At 47.6% G+C, this 15,115-nt stretch overlaps 1 protein-coding gene across 1 annotated transcript in view; it reads left to right on the forward strand.

Moving 5' to 3' along the window:
* PECR (peroxisomal trans-2-enoyl-CoA reductase) overlaps nt 1–11,491 on the forward strand; it is a 29,949-nt gene extending 18,458 nt beyond the window's left edge. Inside the window, exons 5-8 of the mRNA XM_038750666.1 lie at nt 2,784–2,880; nt 4,938–5,048; nt 9,238–9,349; nt 10,995–11,491. Coding sequence (XP_038606594.1) covers nt 2,784–2,880; nt 4,938–5,048; nt 9,238–9,349; nt 10,995–11,080 — 406 coding nt within the window. The 3' untranslated portion in view covers nt 11,081–11,491. The remainder of the gene's footprint in view (nt 1–2,783; nt 2,881–4,937; nt 5,049–9,237; nt 9,350–10,994) is intronic.
* The last annotated feature ends 3,624 nt before the right edge of the window (nt 11,492–15,115 follow it).

Consider the following 15,115-nt stretch of genomic DNA (forward strand, 5'->3'; position numbering starts at 1 on the left):
AGATGGGCCTTCAATAAGACTTTGAATAGGGGAGATGAATTGTCTGTCAGCTATGACAATGAAGGGCATTCCAGGCCAGAGGCAGGATGTGGGCGACAGGTCGGTGGTGAGGTCGGCAAGATTGAGGTACAGTGATAGGGTAGGCATTAGAGGAGCAGGAGCATACAGGCTGGGTCAGAGTAGGAGAGAAGAGAGGTGAGGTAGGAGGGGGCAAGGGGATTGAGGGCTTTGAATAATAATAATAATAGTGGTATTTGGTAAGCGCTTACTGTGTGCAAAGCACTGTTCCACGTGCTGGGGGAAATTAAGGGAATCAGGTTGTCCCATGTGGGGCTAATCCCCATTTTACAGGTGAGGGCACTGAGGCCCAGAGAAGTTAAGTGACTTGCCCAAAGTCACAGAGCTAACAAGTGGTGGGGCTGGGATTAGAACCCATGACCTCTGACTCCCAAGCCCGGGCTCTTTCCACTGAGCCATGCGGCTTCTCTGAAGCCGACGGTGAGGAGTTTCTGTTTGATGTGGAGGTGGATGGGCAACCTTTGGAGGTTCTTGAGGAGTGGGGAAACATGGACTGAACATCTTTGTAGGAAAATGATCCTTTTAGCAGAGTGAAGGATGGACTGGAGTGGGGAGAGACAGGAGGCAGGAAGGTCAGCAAGGAGCTGATAAAGTGGGGTAGGATAAGTGCGAGGATTAACGCGGTAGCTGTTTGGATGGAGAGGAAGGGACAGATTTCAGCGATGTGGTGAAGGTTGAACCACCAGGATTTAGTGATGGATTGAATATGTGGGTTGAATGAGAGAGGAGTCAAGGACAACGCCTAGGTTCCGGGCTTGTGAGACAGGAAAGAAGGCCAAGCACCTGGGGTGAAGTCACTCAATCCTATTTGTTGAGTGCTTACTCTGTGCAGAGCACTCAAGTGTTTGGGAGAGGGCAGAGTTGGTAGAAACATTCCCTACACAAAGGAACTTACAGTCTAGAGGAGTGTCGTGTTTTATGCCCTCGAGTCGTTGCCGACCTGTGGCGTCACCATGGACACATCTCTCCCAGAAGGCCCCACCTCCATCTGCCATCATTCTGGTAGTGGAGCCACAGAGTTTTCTTGGTCAAACTCTGGAAGTGGTTTACCATTGCCTCCTTCTGTGTGGTAAACGTGGACATGTTTGAAGGCAGAGGGGAAGGAACTAGTGGAGAGTGAGCGGTTGAAGATGGAAGTTGAGGAGGGAAGAGGCGAGAGTTTTCATAAGATGAGAGGGAATGGGGCCTGAAGCACAGGTGGATGGGGTGGCACTGGAAAGGAGGGAGGAGATCTGAAGATACTGCTGAGAAGGATGGGAGAGTAGTGGAGAGGGTTGAGAGCTGAGGGGATGGAGAAGGGGGAGGGGTGATTTGGGGGAGCTCAGACCTGATGGTGTTAATTTTACTAATGAAGTAGGAGGCCAGATCGTTGGGGGTGAGGGATGGAGAAGGGGAAGGAACAGGGGGCCTGAGGAGGGAGTTAACACTTACTGTTTGCAGAGCACTGTAATAATAATAATAATAATAATAATAATGGCATTTGTTAAGCGCTTACTATGTGCAAAGCACTGTTCCAAGCGCTGGGGAGGGTACAAGGTGATCAGATTGTCCCACGTGGGGCTCACAGTCTTAATCCATTTTACAGATGAGGTCACTGAGACCCAGAGAAGTTAAGTGACTTGCCCAAAGTCACACAGCTGACAAATGGCAGGGGCTGGATTTGAACCCATGACCTCTGACTCCCAAGCCCGTGCTCTTTCCACTGAGCCACACTGCTCCTTCTGAACCGTACTAAATTCTTGGAAAGTACAGTTCAGCGACAAATAGCGACAATGGGCTCACAGTCTAGAAGGGAGGAGACAGGCATCAAAACAAGTAAACAGGCATCAATTGCATCAAAATAAGTAGAATTATAGATATATACACATCATTAATATCAATAAATAGAATTATAAATATGTACATATATTCACAAGTGCCGTGGGGGAGGAGGTAGAGCAGAGGGAGGGAGTGGGGGCAATGGGGAGGGGAAGGAGAGCAGAAGGAAAGGGGGCTTTAGTCTGGGAAGGCCTTCTGGAGGAGGTGAGCCATCAGTAGGGCTTTGAAGGGGGGAAGTGTGCTAGTTTGGTGGATGTGAGGAGGGAGGGCATTCCAGGCAAGAGGTAGGACGTGGGCTGGGGGTCGACGGTGGGACAGGCGAGAACGAGGCCCAGTGAGGAGATGAGCGGCACCAGAGGAGCGGAGGGTGCGGGCTGGGTTGGAGAAGGACAGAAGGGAGGGGAGGGAGGAGGGGACGAGATGGTGGACAGCTCTGAAGCCAATAGTGAGGAGCTTTTGTTTCATACGAAGGTTGACAGGCAGCCACTGGAGATTTTTGAGGAGGGGAGTGACATGCTCAGAGCATTTCCGTAGAAAGATAATCCGGGCAGCAGAGCGAAGTATTCATTCAATCGTATTTATTGAGCGCTTACTGTGTGCAGAGCACCGGACTAAGTGCTTGGGAAGTACAAGTTGGCAACATATAGAAACGGTCCCTACCCAACAGTGGGCTCACAGTCTAGAAATATGGACTGAAGTGGGGAGAGACAGGAGGTTGGGAGATCAGAAAGGATGCTGATGAAGTAATCCAGTCAGGATAGGATGAGTGATTGTACTAAGCGCTCAATATGTGCCAAGCACTATACTAAGCGCTGGTCCTGCAGTGTTGGGCGTGAAGTCAAACTCTCCGACTAAGCCACTTGCACCTTTTATTTTGTCCCTGCAAGGCATTCTGGAGCAGCAAGGGCGGGCGTGGCCAACATGACCAAGACCTTGGCCTTGGAATGGGCCTCCAGCGGAGTGAGGATCAATTGTGTGGCACCTGTAGGTAACTGGTCGTGGGTATATCGGAAATATCCGGAACAATCGTCTTAAAATTGGCCTGCTTTCCCTCGAAACTCCCAGGGTGCTGTCATTCAGATGACTGCTGGTCATTTTTCTCAGGAGCTATGGTCTTCCAGCCTGCCTTAAGAGGCTTTTAGGACTGAGATGGTGCAAATGTTAATCCTTTCCCCACTTATTCCATTGCAACTGTATGCAACTACCCCCCACTAGAGAGTCTCAAAGAGAATGACGGTTTCTGCTGCCTCCACCGCATAATTGCCCCACCCCAGTTTTCGTGGAGGAAACAAAAGATGGTTTACTGTCCCTCCTCTTCCCCTCCCCACCACCCCAACTCCCTCCCTCTGCTCTACCCCCCTCCCTGCCCCACGGCACTTGTGTATATATGTGCATACTTATTGTTCTATTTTATTAATGATGTGTATACATGTATAATTCTGTTTTGTATTGATGCTGTTGTTGCCTGTCTACTTGTTTTGTTGTCTATCTCCCCACTTCTAGACTGTGAGCCCGCTGTTGGGCAGGAAGCCGGAGAAGAGAAGGAGCTGAAGAGCGAGAAGGGAGGGGAGGAATTAACTTATCGGCTGCCTTTCGTATGTAGCCCTGGGGAGAGTGAAGCGTGAGAGACACAGTCTCAAGCGCCCTCTCAGCTTGCTCTTGCTTCTCTTTTTCCCATTTTATCTCTTCCATCTATTTCTAGACTTGATTTTTCTACCACTACTACTAATAATAATGGCATTTATTAAGTGCTTACTATGTGCAAAGCACTGTTCTAAGCGCTGGGGAGGTTACAAGGTGATCAGGTTGTGCCACCGGGGGCTCACAATCTCAATCCCCATTTTTGCAGATGAGGTAACTGAGGCCCAGTGAAGTGACTTGCCCAAAGTCACACAGCTGACAATTGGTGGAGCCGGGATTTGAACCCATGACCTCTGACTCCAAAGCCTGTGCTCTTTCCACTGAGCCACGCTGCTTAGCTGTGTAATAAGGGAAGCAGCATGGCATAGTAGCTAGAGCCTGGGCTTGGGAGTCAGATGGTCATCATCATCAATCGTATTTATTGAGCGTTTATTGTGTGCAGAGCACTGTATTAAGCGCTTGGGAAGTACAAGTTGGCAACATATAGAGACAGTCCCTACCCAACAATGGGCTCACAGTCTAATGCTGGCTCTGCCACTTGCCTGCTGTGACCTTGGGCGAGTCACTTTTAACTTCTCTGGGCCTCAGTTACCTCATCTGTAAAATGAGCCCCACATGGGACAAGGGACTGTGTCCAACCTGATTTATTGGTATCCACCCCAGTGCTTAGGACAGTGCCTGACACACAGTAAGCGCTTAACAAATGCCATAATTATTATTATAATAATTAGAGAAGCAGCGTGGCTCAGTCCAAAGAGCCCGGGCTTTGGAGTCAGCTGTGTGACTTCGGGCAAATCACTTAACCTCTCTGAGCCTCAGTTCCCTCATCTATCAGATGGGGATGAAGACTGTGAGCCCCCCATGGGACAACCTGATCACCTTGTAACCTTCCCAGCGCTTAGAAAAGTGCTTTGCACATAGTAAGTGCTTAATAAATGCCATTATTATTATTATTATTAATAACCTCCAGCATTTTTTTAATGTTGCAAGAATTATGCAAAGAAAGTAGGGCAAATACACGGGTAAACTGAGTAATGTCACTGAACATTTTTCCTCCTGCTTATTTTCTTTCCCAAATTCATCCTTCTTCCCCTCGACCCCCTGGACCCCTGAACACCTTCTCCGGCCGTATTCCTCCCCTTCATAGTGTAGTCATTCTAATGCCCTTTTTATAACCATAACCATAAAATTCTGTGGTGGGCCATTAAAATTGACCTCAAGACCATCTCTGGATGGTTTCTCAATACCGTACTTGTGTGGATGTGAACTGGTGTCAACCTTATGTGGCTGTGTGTAAACAGTTTTCTGAGGGCGTCTGGAATGTGATGCTGTTCCAATTGGCGATAACTGTACTTTGGTTCAATTTTCTTTGTTCTGATGATATTTGTTTTCAAATCCAGGGAGCGATTTTTTCTCAGACCGCCATGGACAACTATAAAGAAATAGGAAAAGAAATGTTTGGAAGGAGTTCTTTGAACTGCCCAGCCAAAAGATTAGGAGTTCCTGAAGAGGTAATTCTAATTTAGGATCACTCATGAGGGCGCTTAGTACAGTCAATGCTTAATAAATACAATTGATTGAATGAATGATTGTGCCAGTTACTCTTCCATCTTGAAGTGAGGACAGAGCAGAAAGAGCCTGGACCTGAGAACCAGAGGACCTTATCAATTTGTGTTTATTGAGTGCTTACTTTGGGAAGGGCACTGTACTAAGCGCCTGGGAGAGGACAACACAACAATATAACAGACACATTCTCTTCTCACAACGATCTTACAGTCTAGAGGGCCCAGGTTCTAATCCCAGCTCTGCCACTTGTCTGCTGTGTGACCTTGGGCCAGTCACTTCACTTCTCTGGGCCTCAGTTCCCTCATCTGCAAAAGGGGGATTTTGTGCAGAAAACTAAATCAAACTCTCTGTCTTTCTCTCTCTCTCTGTCTCTCTGTGTGTGTGTGTGTGTGTGTGTGTGTCTCTCTCCTTCCACCCATCCTTTATTCTCAACTCATGCACTCCAAGTTAAGTACCTAAGGAGCAGTGTAGCCTAGTGGATAGAGCCTGGGCCCAGGAATCAGAAGGACCTGGGGTTTTTTTTTTTGGTCTGTCTTTTTAGGTCATGGGTTCGAATCCTGACTCCACCACATGTCTGCTGTGTGATCTTGAGCAAGTCACTTAACTTCTCTGGGCCTCAGTTACCTCATCTGTAAAATGGGGATTAAGACTGTGAGCCCCACATGGGACAACCTGATCACCCTGTACCCTCCCCAGCGCTTAGAACAGTGCTTTGCACACAGTAAGCGCTTAACAAATGCCAATTATTATTATTATTAAGTACTTACTATGTGCCAGGCATATACAAGTTATCATCTTATCAGGTTCTACACAATCCTTGTCCTGTATGGGGCTTGCAGTCTTAATGCCCATTTCACAGATGAGGTAACTGAGGCCCAGAGAAGTGAAGTGACTTGCCCAAGCTCACACAGCAGACAGGAAGCGGAGTCACAGTTAGAACCCAGGTTCATCTGATTTCCAGGTCCATCCTCTATCCGCTAGGCCATGCTGCGTCACATCCCGGTTCTAATCCCAGCTCTGCCACTTGTAGGCCGGGTGACCTTGGGTAAGTCTCTTCCCTTCGGTCAGTGACCTCATCTGTGAAATAATAATAATAATAATGATAATGGCATTTATTAAGCGCTATGTGCAAAGCACTGTTCTTGGGGATTAAGACTGTGAGCCCCATGGACTGTGTCTAATCTGATTAGCTTGTATCTACCCCAGTGCTTAGGATAGTGTTTGGCACCTAGTAATCACTTCCACTGTCGGGTAGGGACTGTCTCTATATGTTGCCAACTTGCACTTCCCAAGTGCTTAGTACAGTGCTCTGCACACAGTAAGCACTCAATAAATACGATTGATTGATTGATTAACAGATACTATTTTATTAAAAAAAAGAGCCTCCCTTATAATGGCAAGAGTTGGGACAAAGGGGCAGCATGGCTTAGTGGCTAGAGACCGGACCTGGGAGTCAGAAGGTCATGGGTTCTAATTCTGACTCTGCCACTTGTCTGCTATGTGACCTTTGGCAAATCACTTTGCTTCTCTGTGCCTCAGTTACCTCATCTGGAAAATGGGGACAGAGAGTGAGCCCCACGTGGGAAAGGGATTGTTTCCAAACCCAGCGTGGCCCCACACATCCAATCCGTTATCAAAACCTGCCGGTGTCACCTTCACAACATTGCCAAGATCCGCCCTTTCCTCTCCATCCAAACCGCTACCTTATTGGTTCAGTCTCTCATCCTATCCCAACTGGATGACTGCATCAGCCTCCTCTCTGATCTCCCATCCTCCTGTCTCTCCCCGCTTCAGTCTATTCTTCACTCCGCTGCCTGGATTATCTTTGTACAGAAATTCATTCAATCATATTTATTGAGCGCTTACTGTGTGCAGAGCACTGGACTAAGCGCTTGGGAAGTACAAGTCGGCTACATATAGAGATGGTCCCTACCCAACAACGGGCTCACAGTCTAGAAGGGGGAGACAGACAACAAAACAAAACATGTGGTCAGGTATCAAGTCATCAGAATCAATAGAAATAAAGCTAGAAACACATCATTGACAAAATAAATAGTAAATATATACAAGTAAAATAGAGTAATCTGTACAAACATATACAGGTGCTGTGGGGAGGGGAAGGAGGTAGGGCAGGGGGATGGGGAGGGGGAGAGGAAAAAGGGGGCTCAGTCTGGGAAGGCCTCCTGGAGGAGGTGAGCTCTCAGTAGGGCTTTGAAGGAAGGAAGAGAGCTACTTTGGCAGATGTGCAGAGGGAGGGCACTCCAGGCCCGGGGGATGACGTGGGCCGGGGGTCGACGGTGGGACAGGCGAGAACGAGGCCCAGTGAGGAGGTTAGCGGCAGAGGAGCGGAGGGTGCGGGCTGGGCTGGAGAAGGAGAGAAGGGAGGTGAGGTAGGAGGGGGCGAGGGGATGGACAGCCTTGAAGCCCAGGGTGAGGAGTTTCTGCCTGATGCGTAGGTGGACTGGTAGCCACTGGAGATTTTTGAGGAGGGGGGTAACATGCCCAGAGCCTTTCTGCACAAAGATGATCCGGGCAGCAGGGTGAAGTATAGACTGAAGTTGGGGGAGACAGGAGGATGGGAGATCAGAGAGGAGGCCGATGCAGTAATCCAGTCGGGATAGGATGAGAGATTGAACCAGCAAGACAGTGGTTTGGATAGAGAGGAAGGGGCGAATCCCAGAAATGCGCTGGGCATGTCACTCCCCTCAAAAATCTCCAGTGGTTGCCTATTAACTTTCGTATCAAGCAAAAACTCCTCACTATTGGCTTTAAAGCTGTCCATCCCCTCGCCCCCTCCTACCTCCCCTCCCTTCTCTCCTTCTCCATCCCAGCCCGCACACTCCGCTCCTCTGATGCCGCTCACCTCCTCACAGGGCCTCATTCTTGCCTGTCCCGCCATCAGCCCCTGGCCCATGTCCTACCTCTGGCCTGGAATGCCCTCCCTCCTCAGATCCACCAAACTAGCACACTTCCCCTCTTCAAAGCCCTACTGATGGCTCACCTCCTCCAGGAGGCCTTCCCAGACTAAAGCCCCCTTTTCTTCTGCTCTCCTTCCCCTCCCTATTGCCCCCACTCCCTCCCTCTGCCCTACCTCCTTCCCCTCCCCACAGCACTTGTGTATACTTGTACGTATTTATTACTCTATTTTATTAATGATGTGTATATAGCTATAATTCTGTTTATTCTGATGGTGTTGACACCTGTCTACTTGTTTTGTTGTCTGTCTCCCCCTTCTAGACTGTGAGCCCATTGTTGGGTAGGGACCGTCTCTATATGTTGCCGAGTTGTACTTCCCAAGCACTTATTACAGTGCTCTGCACACAGTAAGTGCTCAATAAATACGATTGAATGAATGAATGAATGGAAAAAGCATGGGCTCGGGAGTCAGAGGTCGTGGGTTCTGATCCCGGCTCCACCACTTGTCAGCTGTGTGACTTTGGGCAAGACCTTAACTTCTCTGTGCCTCAGTTACCTCATCTGTAAAATGGGGATGAAGACCATGAGCCCCATGTGGGACAACCTGATCACCTTGTATCTACGCTAGCACTTAGAGCGGTGCCTGGCACATAGTGAGCGCTTAACAAATACCATCAGTATTATTATTATAGTAAGCACTTAAATACCATAATTATTATTGTTATTATTATTATTATTACTAGATGTGCTTCTCTCTCTTTACTATCCTTCCATGATCCCTGTTACTTTTTTTTTAATGGTATTTGTTAAGCACTTACTACATGCCAAATGAGGATGATACAGAAGGGAGTGGGAAAGAGGAAATGAGGCCTTAAAGATAACTTGGTTATCTTCTATAGATTATTACCATTATTATTATGGTGTTTGTGAAGCACTCACTAAGTGTCAAGCACAATTCTAAGAGCTGCGGTAGATACGAGCTAATCAGCTAGGACACAGACCCTGTCCCACATGAGATTCGCAGTCTAAGTAGGAGGGAGAACAGATCTCTTCAATCAGTCAGTGGTATTTATCGAGCACTTTGTGCAGAGCACTGTACTAAGCATTTGTACAATCCCTGCCCTCAAGGAGCTTAAAGTCTACAGAAGAAACTTCCATCACAAACCCGATCCTCGCTCTTCTTGGCGCTTACTAAAACCGTTGCTTCTGTTTCCTTAGGTTTCTCCTCTGGTGTGTTTCCTCCTGTCTCCTGCTGCTTCCTATATTAGTGGACAGACGATAAATGTGGATGGAGGAAGTAGCCTGTACACACGTTGGTGGGAAATACCAGGTGAGGGGGCAAAAAAAAAATCCCTAATATTCCTTACCCTGGAGATATTTCTAATAATAATAATTGCCTTAGTGTCAAATTGTCGATTGTCAAAGCCTTACTGAAGGCCCATCTCCTCCAAGAGGCCTTCCCTAAGCCCTTCCTTTCCCCTTCTCCCACTCCCTTCTACATCACCCTGACCTGCTGCCTTTGTATTTCCCCCTTCCCAGCCCCACACCACTGATGTCCATAGCTGTCATTTTATTTATTTACATTGTCTGTCTCCCCCCTCTAGACTGCAAGCTCGCTGTGGGCAGGGAGTGTGTCCTTTTACTATTATATTGTATTCTCCCAACCCCCTTAGTACAGACGAGCAGCTTTTTTCAATTCAGTGTCTTTTATCGAGCGCTCACTTTGTGCAGAGCACAGCACTGAGCGCTTGGGAGAGTAAAATACAACAGACTTGATAGACACATTCCCTACCCACAAGCAGCGTGGCTCAGTGGAAAGAGCCTGGGCTTTGGAGTCCGAGGTCATGGGTTCAAATCCCGGCTCCACCAATTGTCAGCTGTGTGACTTTGGGCAAGTCACTTAACTTCTCTGTGCCTCAGTTACCTCATCTGTAAAATGGGGATTAATATTATGAGCCTCAAACGGGACAACCTGATCACCTTGTAACCTCCCCAGTGCTTAGAACAGTGCTTTGCACATAGTAAGCGCTTAATAAATGCCATTATTATTATTATTATTGTTACAGTCTAGAGGGGGAGAGAGACATTGATATAAATAAATTAATTGTGGATATACACCTAAGTGCTGTGGGGCTGAGGTAGGGTGCAAATCAAAGTGCAAGAAAGACCCAGAAGGGAGTGGGAGAAAAGGAAATGAGGTCTCAGTTGGGGAAGATCTCTTGGAGATGTGCTTTTAATCAGTCAATTCAGTCAGTCAGTCACATCTATTGAGCGCTAACTGTACGGAGAGCACTGTACTAAATGCTTAGGAGAGTACAACATAACAGGCATATTCCCTGCCCACAATGAGCTTACAGTCTAGAGGGGGAGATGCACATTAATATGAATAAATGAATTACAGGTATAGAGTTAAGGGCTGTAATGGTATTTATTGCACACTTTCCGTGTGTTTGGGACGCTTGGGAGAATCCATTCCAAAAGAGCTGGTAGCTGTGTTCCCAGCCCACAGTGAGCTCACAGTCCATTCATTCATTCATTCAATCATATTTATTGAGCGCTTATTGTGTGCAGAGCACTGTACTAAGCGCTTGGGCGGGGAGATGGGTATTAATAGAAACGGATGGCGGACGTGTACCTAAAGTGCTGTGGGGCTGAGGGAGAGAAGTAACGTGGCTTAGTGGAATAGAGAAGGGGCCTGGGGAGTCAGAAGGGCCGGGGTTCTAATCCCAGCTCCACCACATGTCTGCCGTGTGACCTTGGGCAGGTCACTTCACTGGACCTCAGTTACCTCATCTGTAAAATGGGGATTAAGAGCGTGAGCCCCACGTGGGACATGGACTGTGTCCAACCTGATTAAACCGTACCTACCCCAGTGCCTAGGATGGTGCTCGGCATACAGTGAGCGCTTAATACCATAATTACGACGGTTATTATCGAGTGACGGTTGCCTCCGCTTGTCTTTTCGGCTCGTACAGATCACGACAACTGGCCCGTTGGGCCGGGTGATCTCAGCACCGTGAAGAAGATGAAGGCTTCTTGGCTCTCACGGTCCAAGCTGTAAAAGCCAGCTCCCCGCCGGCCCCTTCCCCGGAGGGGGCCCAGAGGCGGGCGGAGCCTTTAGGCCGCGATTCCCAATCCTGAGGAACCCACAGGGAACCCACACGATCTCCTGGTGCTCCCGGTTCGACTCCCGGAGGGAGGCCTGTGACGATGTGGATCGCTCACGTGGCCTGAACGTGAGCTTCCCAACAGACACGCCCATTGCGCACTCTCCGCGTCCCACTTGAGGGGCACCTCCTGCAGTTCACGCATTTTTCCTTTCTCGGGGATTTTCCACTTCTGATAAAAGAAGGGGTGAGACAGTCCTCCAGTTGATTCTTCCCTCTGGGGTGCGATGAGTTAATCAGTCAATCAATCGATCAATGGTATTTGTTGATAAAAAATAATTGGGGTACTCGTTAAGCGCTATGTGCCAAGCACTGTTCTAAACGCTAGGGTAGATACATTTTAATTGGGTTGGACACTCATTCATTTATTCTTTCGATTGTATTTAGTGAGTGCTTACAGTGTGCAGAGCACTGTACTACGTGCTTGAGAGAGTACAGTACAACAATAGACACATTCCCTGTCCACAACGAGCTTACAGTCTAAAGGGCTGTCCCACCTGGGGCTCTCACTCTTAGTCCCCATTTTACAGATGAGGGAAACTGAGGCCCAGAGAAGTGAAGTGATTTGCCCAAGATTACACAGCAGACATGTGGTAGAGCCGGGATTAGAAGCAGAACAAGGAAGCAGCATGGCCTAGTGGCAAGAGTATGGGCTTGGGAATCAGAGGACGTGGGTTTTGATCCCGGCTCCGCCACTCGTCTGCCATGTGACCTTGGGCAAGTCACTTCACTTCTCTGTGCCTCAGTTTCCTCATCTGTAAAAGAAGCAGAGAGAACTTGTAGAGAAGCAGCATGGCTTAGTGCAAAGAGCACAGGCTTGGGAGTCAGAGGAAGTGGGTTCTAATCCCGGCTCTGCCACTTACCTGCTGGGTGACCTCGGGCAAGTCACTTAACTTCTCTGGGCTTCAGTTACTTCATCCGTAAAATGGGGAGTAAGACTGTGAGCTCCTCGTGGGACAACCTGATTACCTTGTAGCTATCCCAGTGCTTAGAACAGTGCTTGGCACGTAGTAAGTGCTTAACAAATCATTATTGTTATTATTATTGTTGAAATGGGGATTAAGACTGTGAGCTCCATGTGGGACAGGGACTGTGCATCTACCCCAGCGCTTAGAACAGTGCTTTGCACATAGTAAGCGCTTAACAAATACCATCATTATTATTAGTAGTACCCAGGTCCTTCCTGATTCCCAGACCCCTGCTCTATCCATTAGGCCACACTGCTTATTGTGTGCAGAGCACTGGACTAAACACTTAGGGGAGCACAATATAACAGAATGGGTGCCGGCCACCACAAGATAATAGTGATAACTCGCTTCTAGTTCACACATATCAGCCTTAAGTTTTCCCAGTTAGATAATGGACTTTAATGCTACTGACTCTACCAAGGTATTGTGAGCAATAATTAAGAATAGTGATTGTAAACCTGGTTGTCAATGGTTGCAGCACCAGAAAAGCCCCAAATCAGGGCACGTAGATCCCTCGGGTCTCCAGGAGACCAGCTTCTTACTCCGTCTGGACAAAGAAAATGATAAAGAAAAACATGTAAAAACATATATGTCAAGTATTACCCTTGTAATACTTGACACTGTCGGCACCTTGGGGGACTGGGGTCGTGTCCGTCTGCTTTTTGGGGCAATCGATCAGTGCTATTTAGTGAGCACTTACTGTGAACAAAGCACTGTACAAAGTGCTTGGGAAAGTGCAGTACGACAATTTGTAGACACGATCCCCGTCCAAAAGGAGCTTGCTCTACACCACGGTAGGCGCTCCATAAATACTGCTGGCGGATTGATTTTTTTTTTACCACCTTGGAAAAATGTGGGGTTCACGACGGTCTCTCTGCACATAGCATCTGCTCGGTATTCCTTTCTCTTATTCCATAATTTCTGTTCTAGAAGGGCCTAGAGTTTTGAAGATTATATGCCAAAAAAAACCAACCAACCAATAAAACTAATGTCGGATAAACGTTCCCAGATAGTACATTACGAATAGGGTGGAACTGCTACAATGACCTCATTGATTTTTCAATTTTCTGCTTCGCTGGTAAATTAAATGTGTTTTGCCAACAAAGGTGCATCTGGCAGTGTCTTGATTGAACGGCTCAATGCGAAAGCCGCGGTTTTGGGCCGGGGCTCTTCGGCCTTCTGAGTTCCTAGCAAACGAACTGCTGGAGATCTCTTCGGAGCTGTTTATCTAGGGGAAGACTGATAATTCGGTGTGAACCTGGAGTTCAGAATTCAAACACTTTCCCCCTTTAGAGTGTCCTGAAGAGTTACACTTGTTATTGTTGTTTTTTCCAGCCCCGCCACTTGACTGCTGTGTGTCCTTGGGTGAGTCACTTCACTACTCTATGCCTCAGTTCCCTCATCTGTAAAATGAGGATTGAGACTGTAAGCCCCATGTGAGACAGGGACTGTGTCCAACTTCATTTGTTTGTATCCATCCCAGCACTTAGTAATAATAATAATGATGGCATTTATTAAGCGCTTACTATGTGCAAAGCACTGTTCTAAGCGCTGCGGAGGTTACAAGGTCATCAGGTTGTCCCACGTGGGGCTCACAGTCTTTTAGTCCCAATTTTACAGATGAGGGAACTGAGGCACAGAGAAGCAAAGTGACTTGCCCAAAGTCACACAGCTGACAAGTGGCAGAGCTTGGATTTGAACCCATGATCCCTTACTCTACAACCCGGGCTCTTGCCACTGAGCCACGCTGCTTCTCTAGTACAGTGCCTGGCCCACAGTAAACGCTTAACAAGCAGCGTGGCGTAGTGGCAAGAGCCCGGGCTTGGGAGTCAGAGGTGGTAGGTTCTAATCCTGACTCTCCCACTTGTCTGCTGTGTGACCGTGGGCAAGTCACTTCTCTGTGACTCAGTGACCTCATCTGTCAAATGGGGATGAAGACTGTGAGCCCCACGTGGGACAACCTGGTTACCTTGTATCTCCCCCAGCGCTTAAAACAGTGCTTGGCACATAGTAAGTGCTTAGCAAATACCATTAAATAATAATAACTGTGGTATTTAATAATAATAATAATAATAATGTTGGTATTTGTTAAGCACTTACTGTGTGTCAAGCACTGTACTAAGTGCTGGGGTAGGCGCAGGCCAATTAGGTCAAACACGGTCCTTGTCCCGCATGGGGCTCACAGTCTCAGTAGGTGGGAAAAGAGCGAATGAATCCCTATTTTATATTTGAAACTGAGACACAGAGAAGTCCAGTCAGTCAATTGTATTTATTGAGTGCTTACTGTGTGCTGTGCACTGTACTAAGCACTTGGGAGAGGACAATATAACATTATAACTGACACATTCCCAGCCCACAGTGAACTTACCATCTAGAGGGGACTTGCCCAAGGTCACCCAGCAAGCAATTGGCAGAGCTGGGATTAGAACTCAGGTCATCTAACTCCAAGGCCCATGCTCTGTCTACTAGGCCATGCTGCTTACTGATGCCAACTCCTTTTGGCTGAAGGAGGGGACCTGGTAGCTTCCGGACATGGTCAGCCTCCAATGGGTCCTAAAGTTCTCCTGTTCTAACTCACGTTTGGGGATGTTCTGCACAATTGTCCCCAAGGATGCTCATTGTGGACAGGGAATGTGTCTGTTTATTGTTCTAATGTACACTCCCAAGTCCTTAGTATGGTGCTTTACACCTTATAAGCACTCAATAAATACGATCGAATGATTTGAAGTCCCCCTTATTATTATTATTATTATTATTGTTGTTATTCATTCAATTCATTCAATCATTTATTGAGCGCTTACGGTGTGCAGAGCACTGTACTAAGTGCTTGGGAAGTACAAGTCAGCAACATATAGAAACGGTCCCTACCCAACAACGGGCTCACAGTCTAGAAGGGGGAGACAGGCAACAAAACATGTAGACAGGCGTTAAAATCATCAGAACAAATGGAATTATACCTAT

This window comes from Tachyglossus aculeatus, chromosome 1, assembly GCF_015852505.1.
Source record: "Tachyglossus aculeatus isolate mTacAcu1 chromosome 1, mTacAcu1.pri, whole genome shotgun sequence".
Taxonomy (NCBI): domain Eukaryota; kingdom Metazoa; phylum Chordata; class Mammalia; order Monotremata; family Tachyglossidae; genus Tachyglossus; species Tachyglossus aculeatus.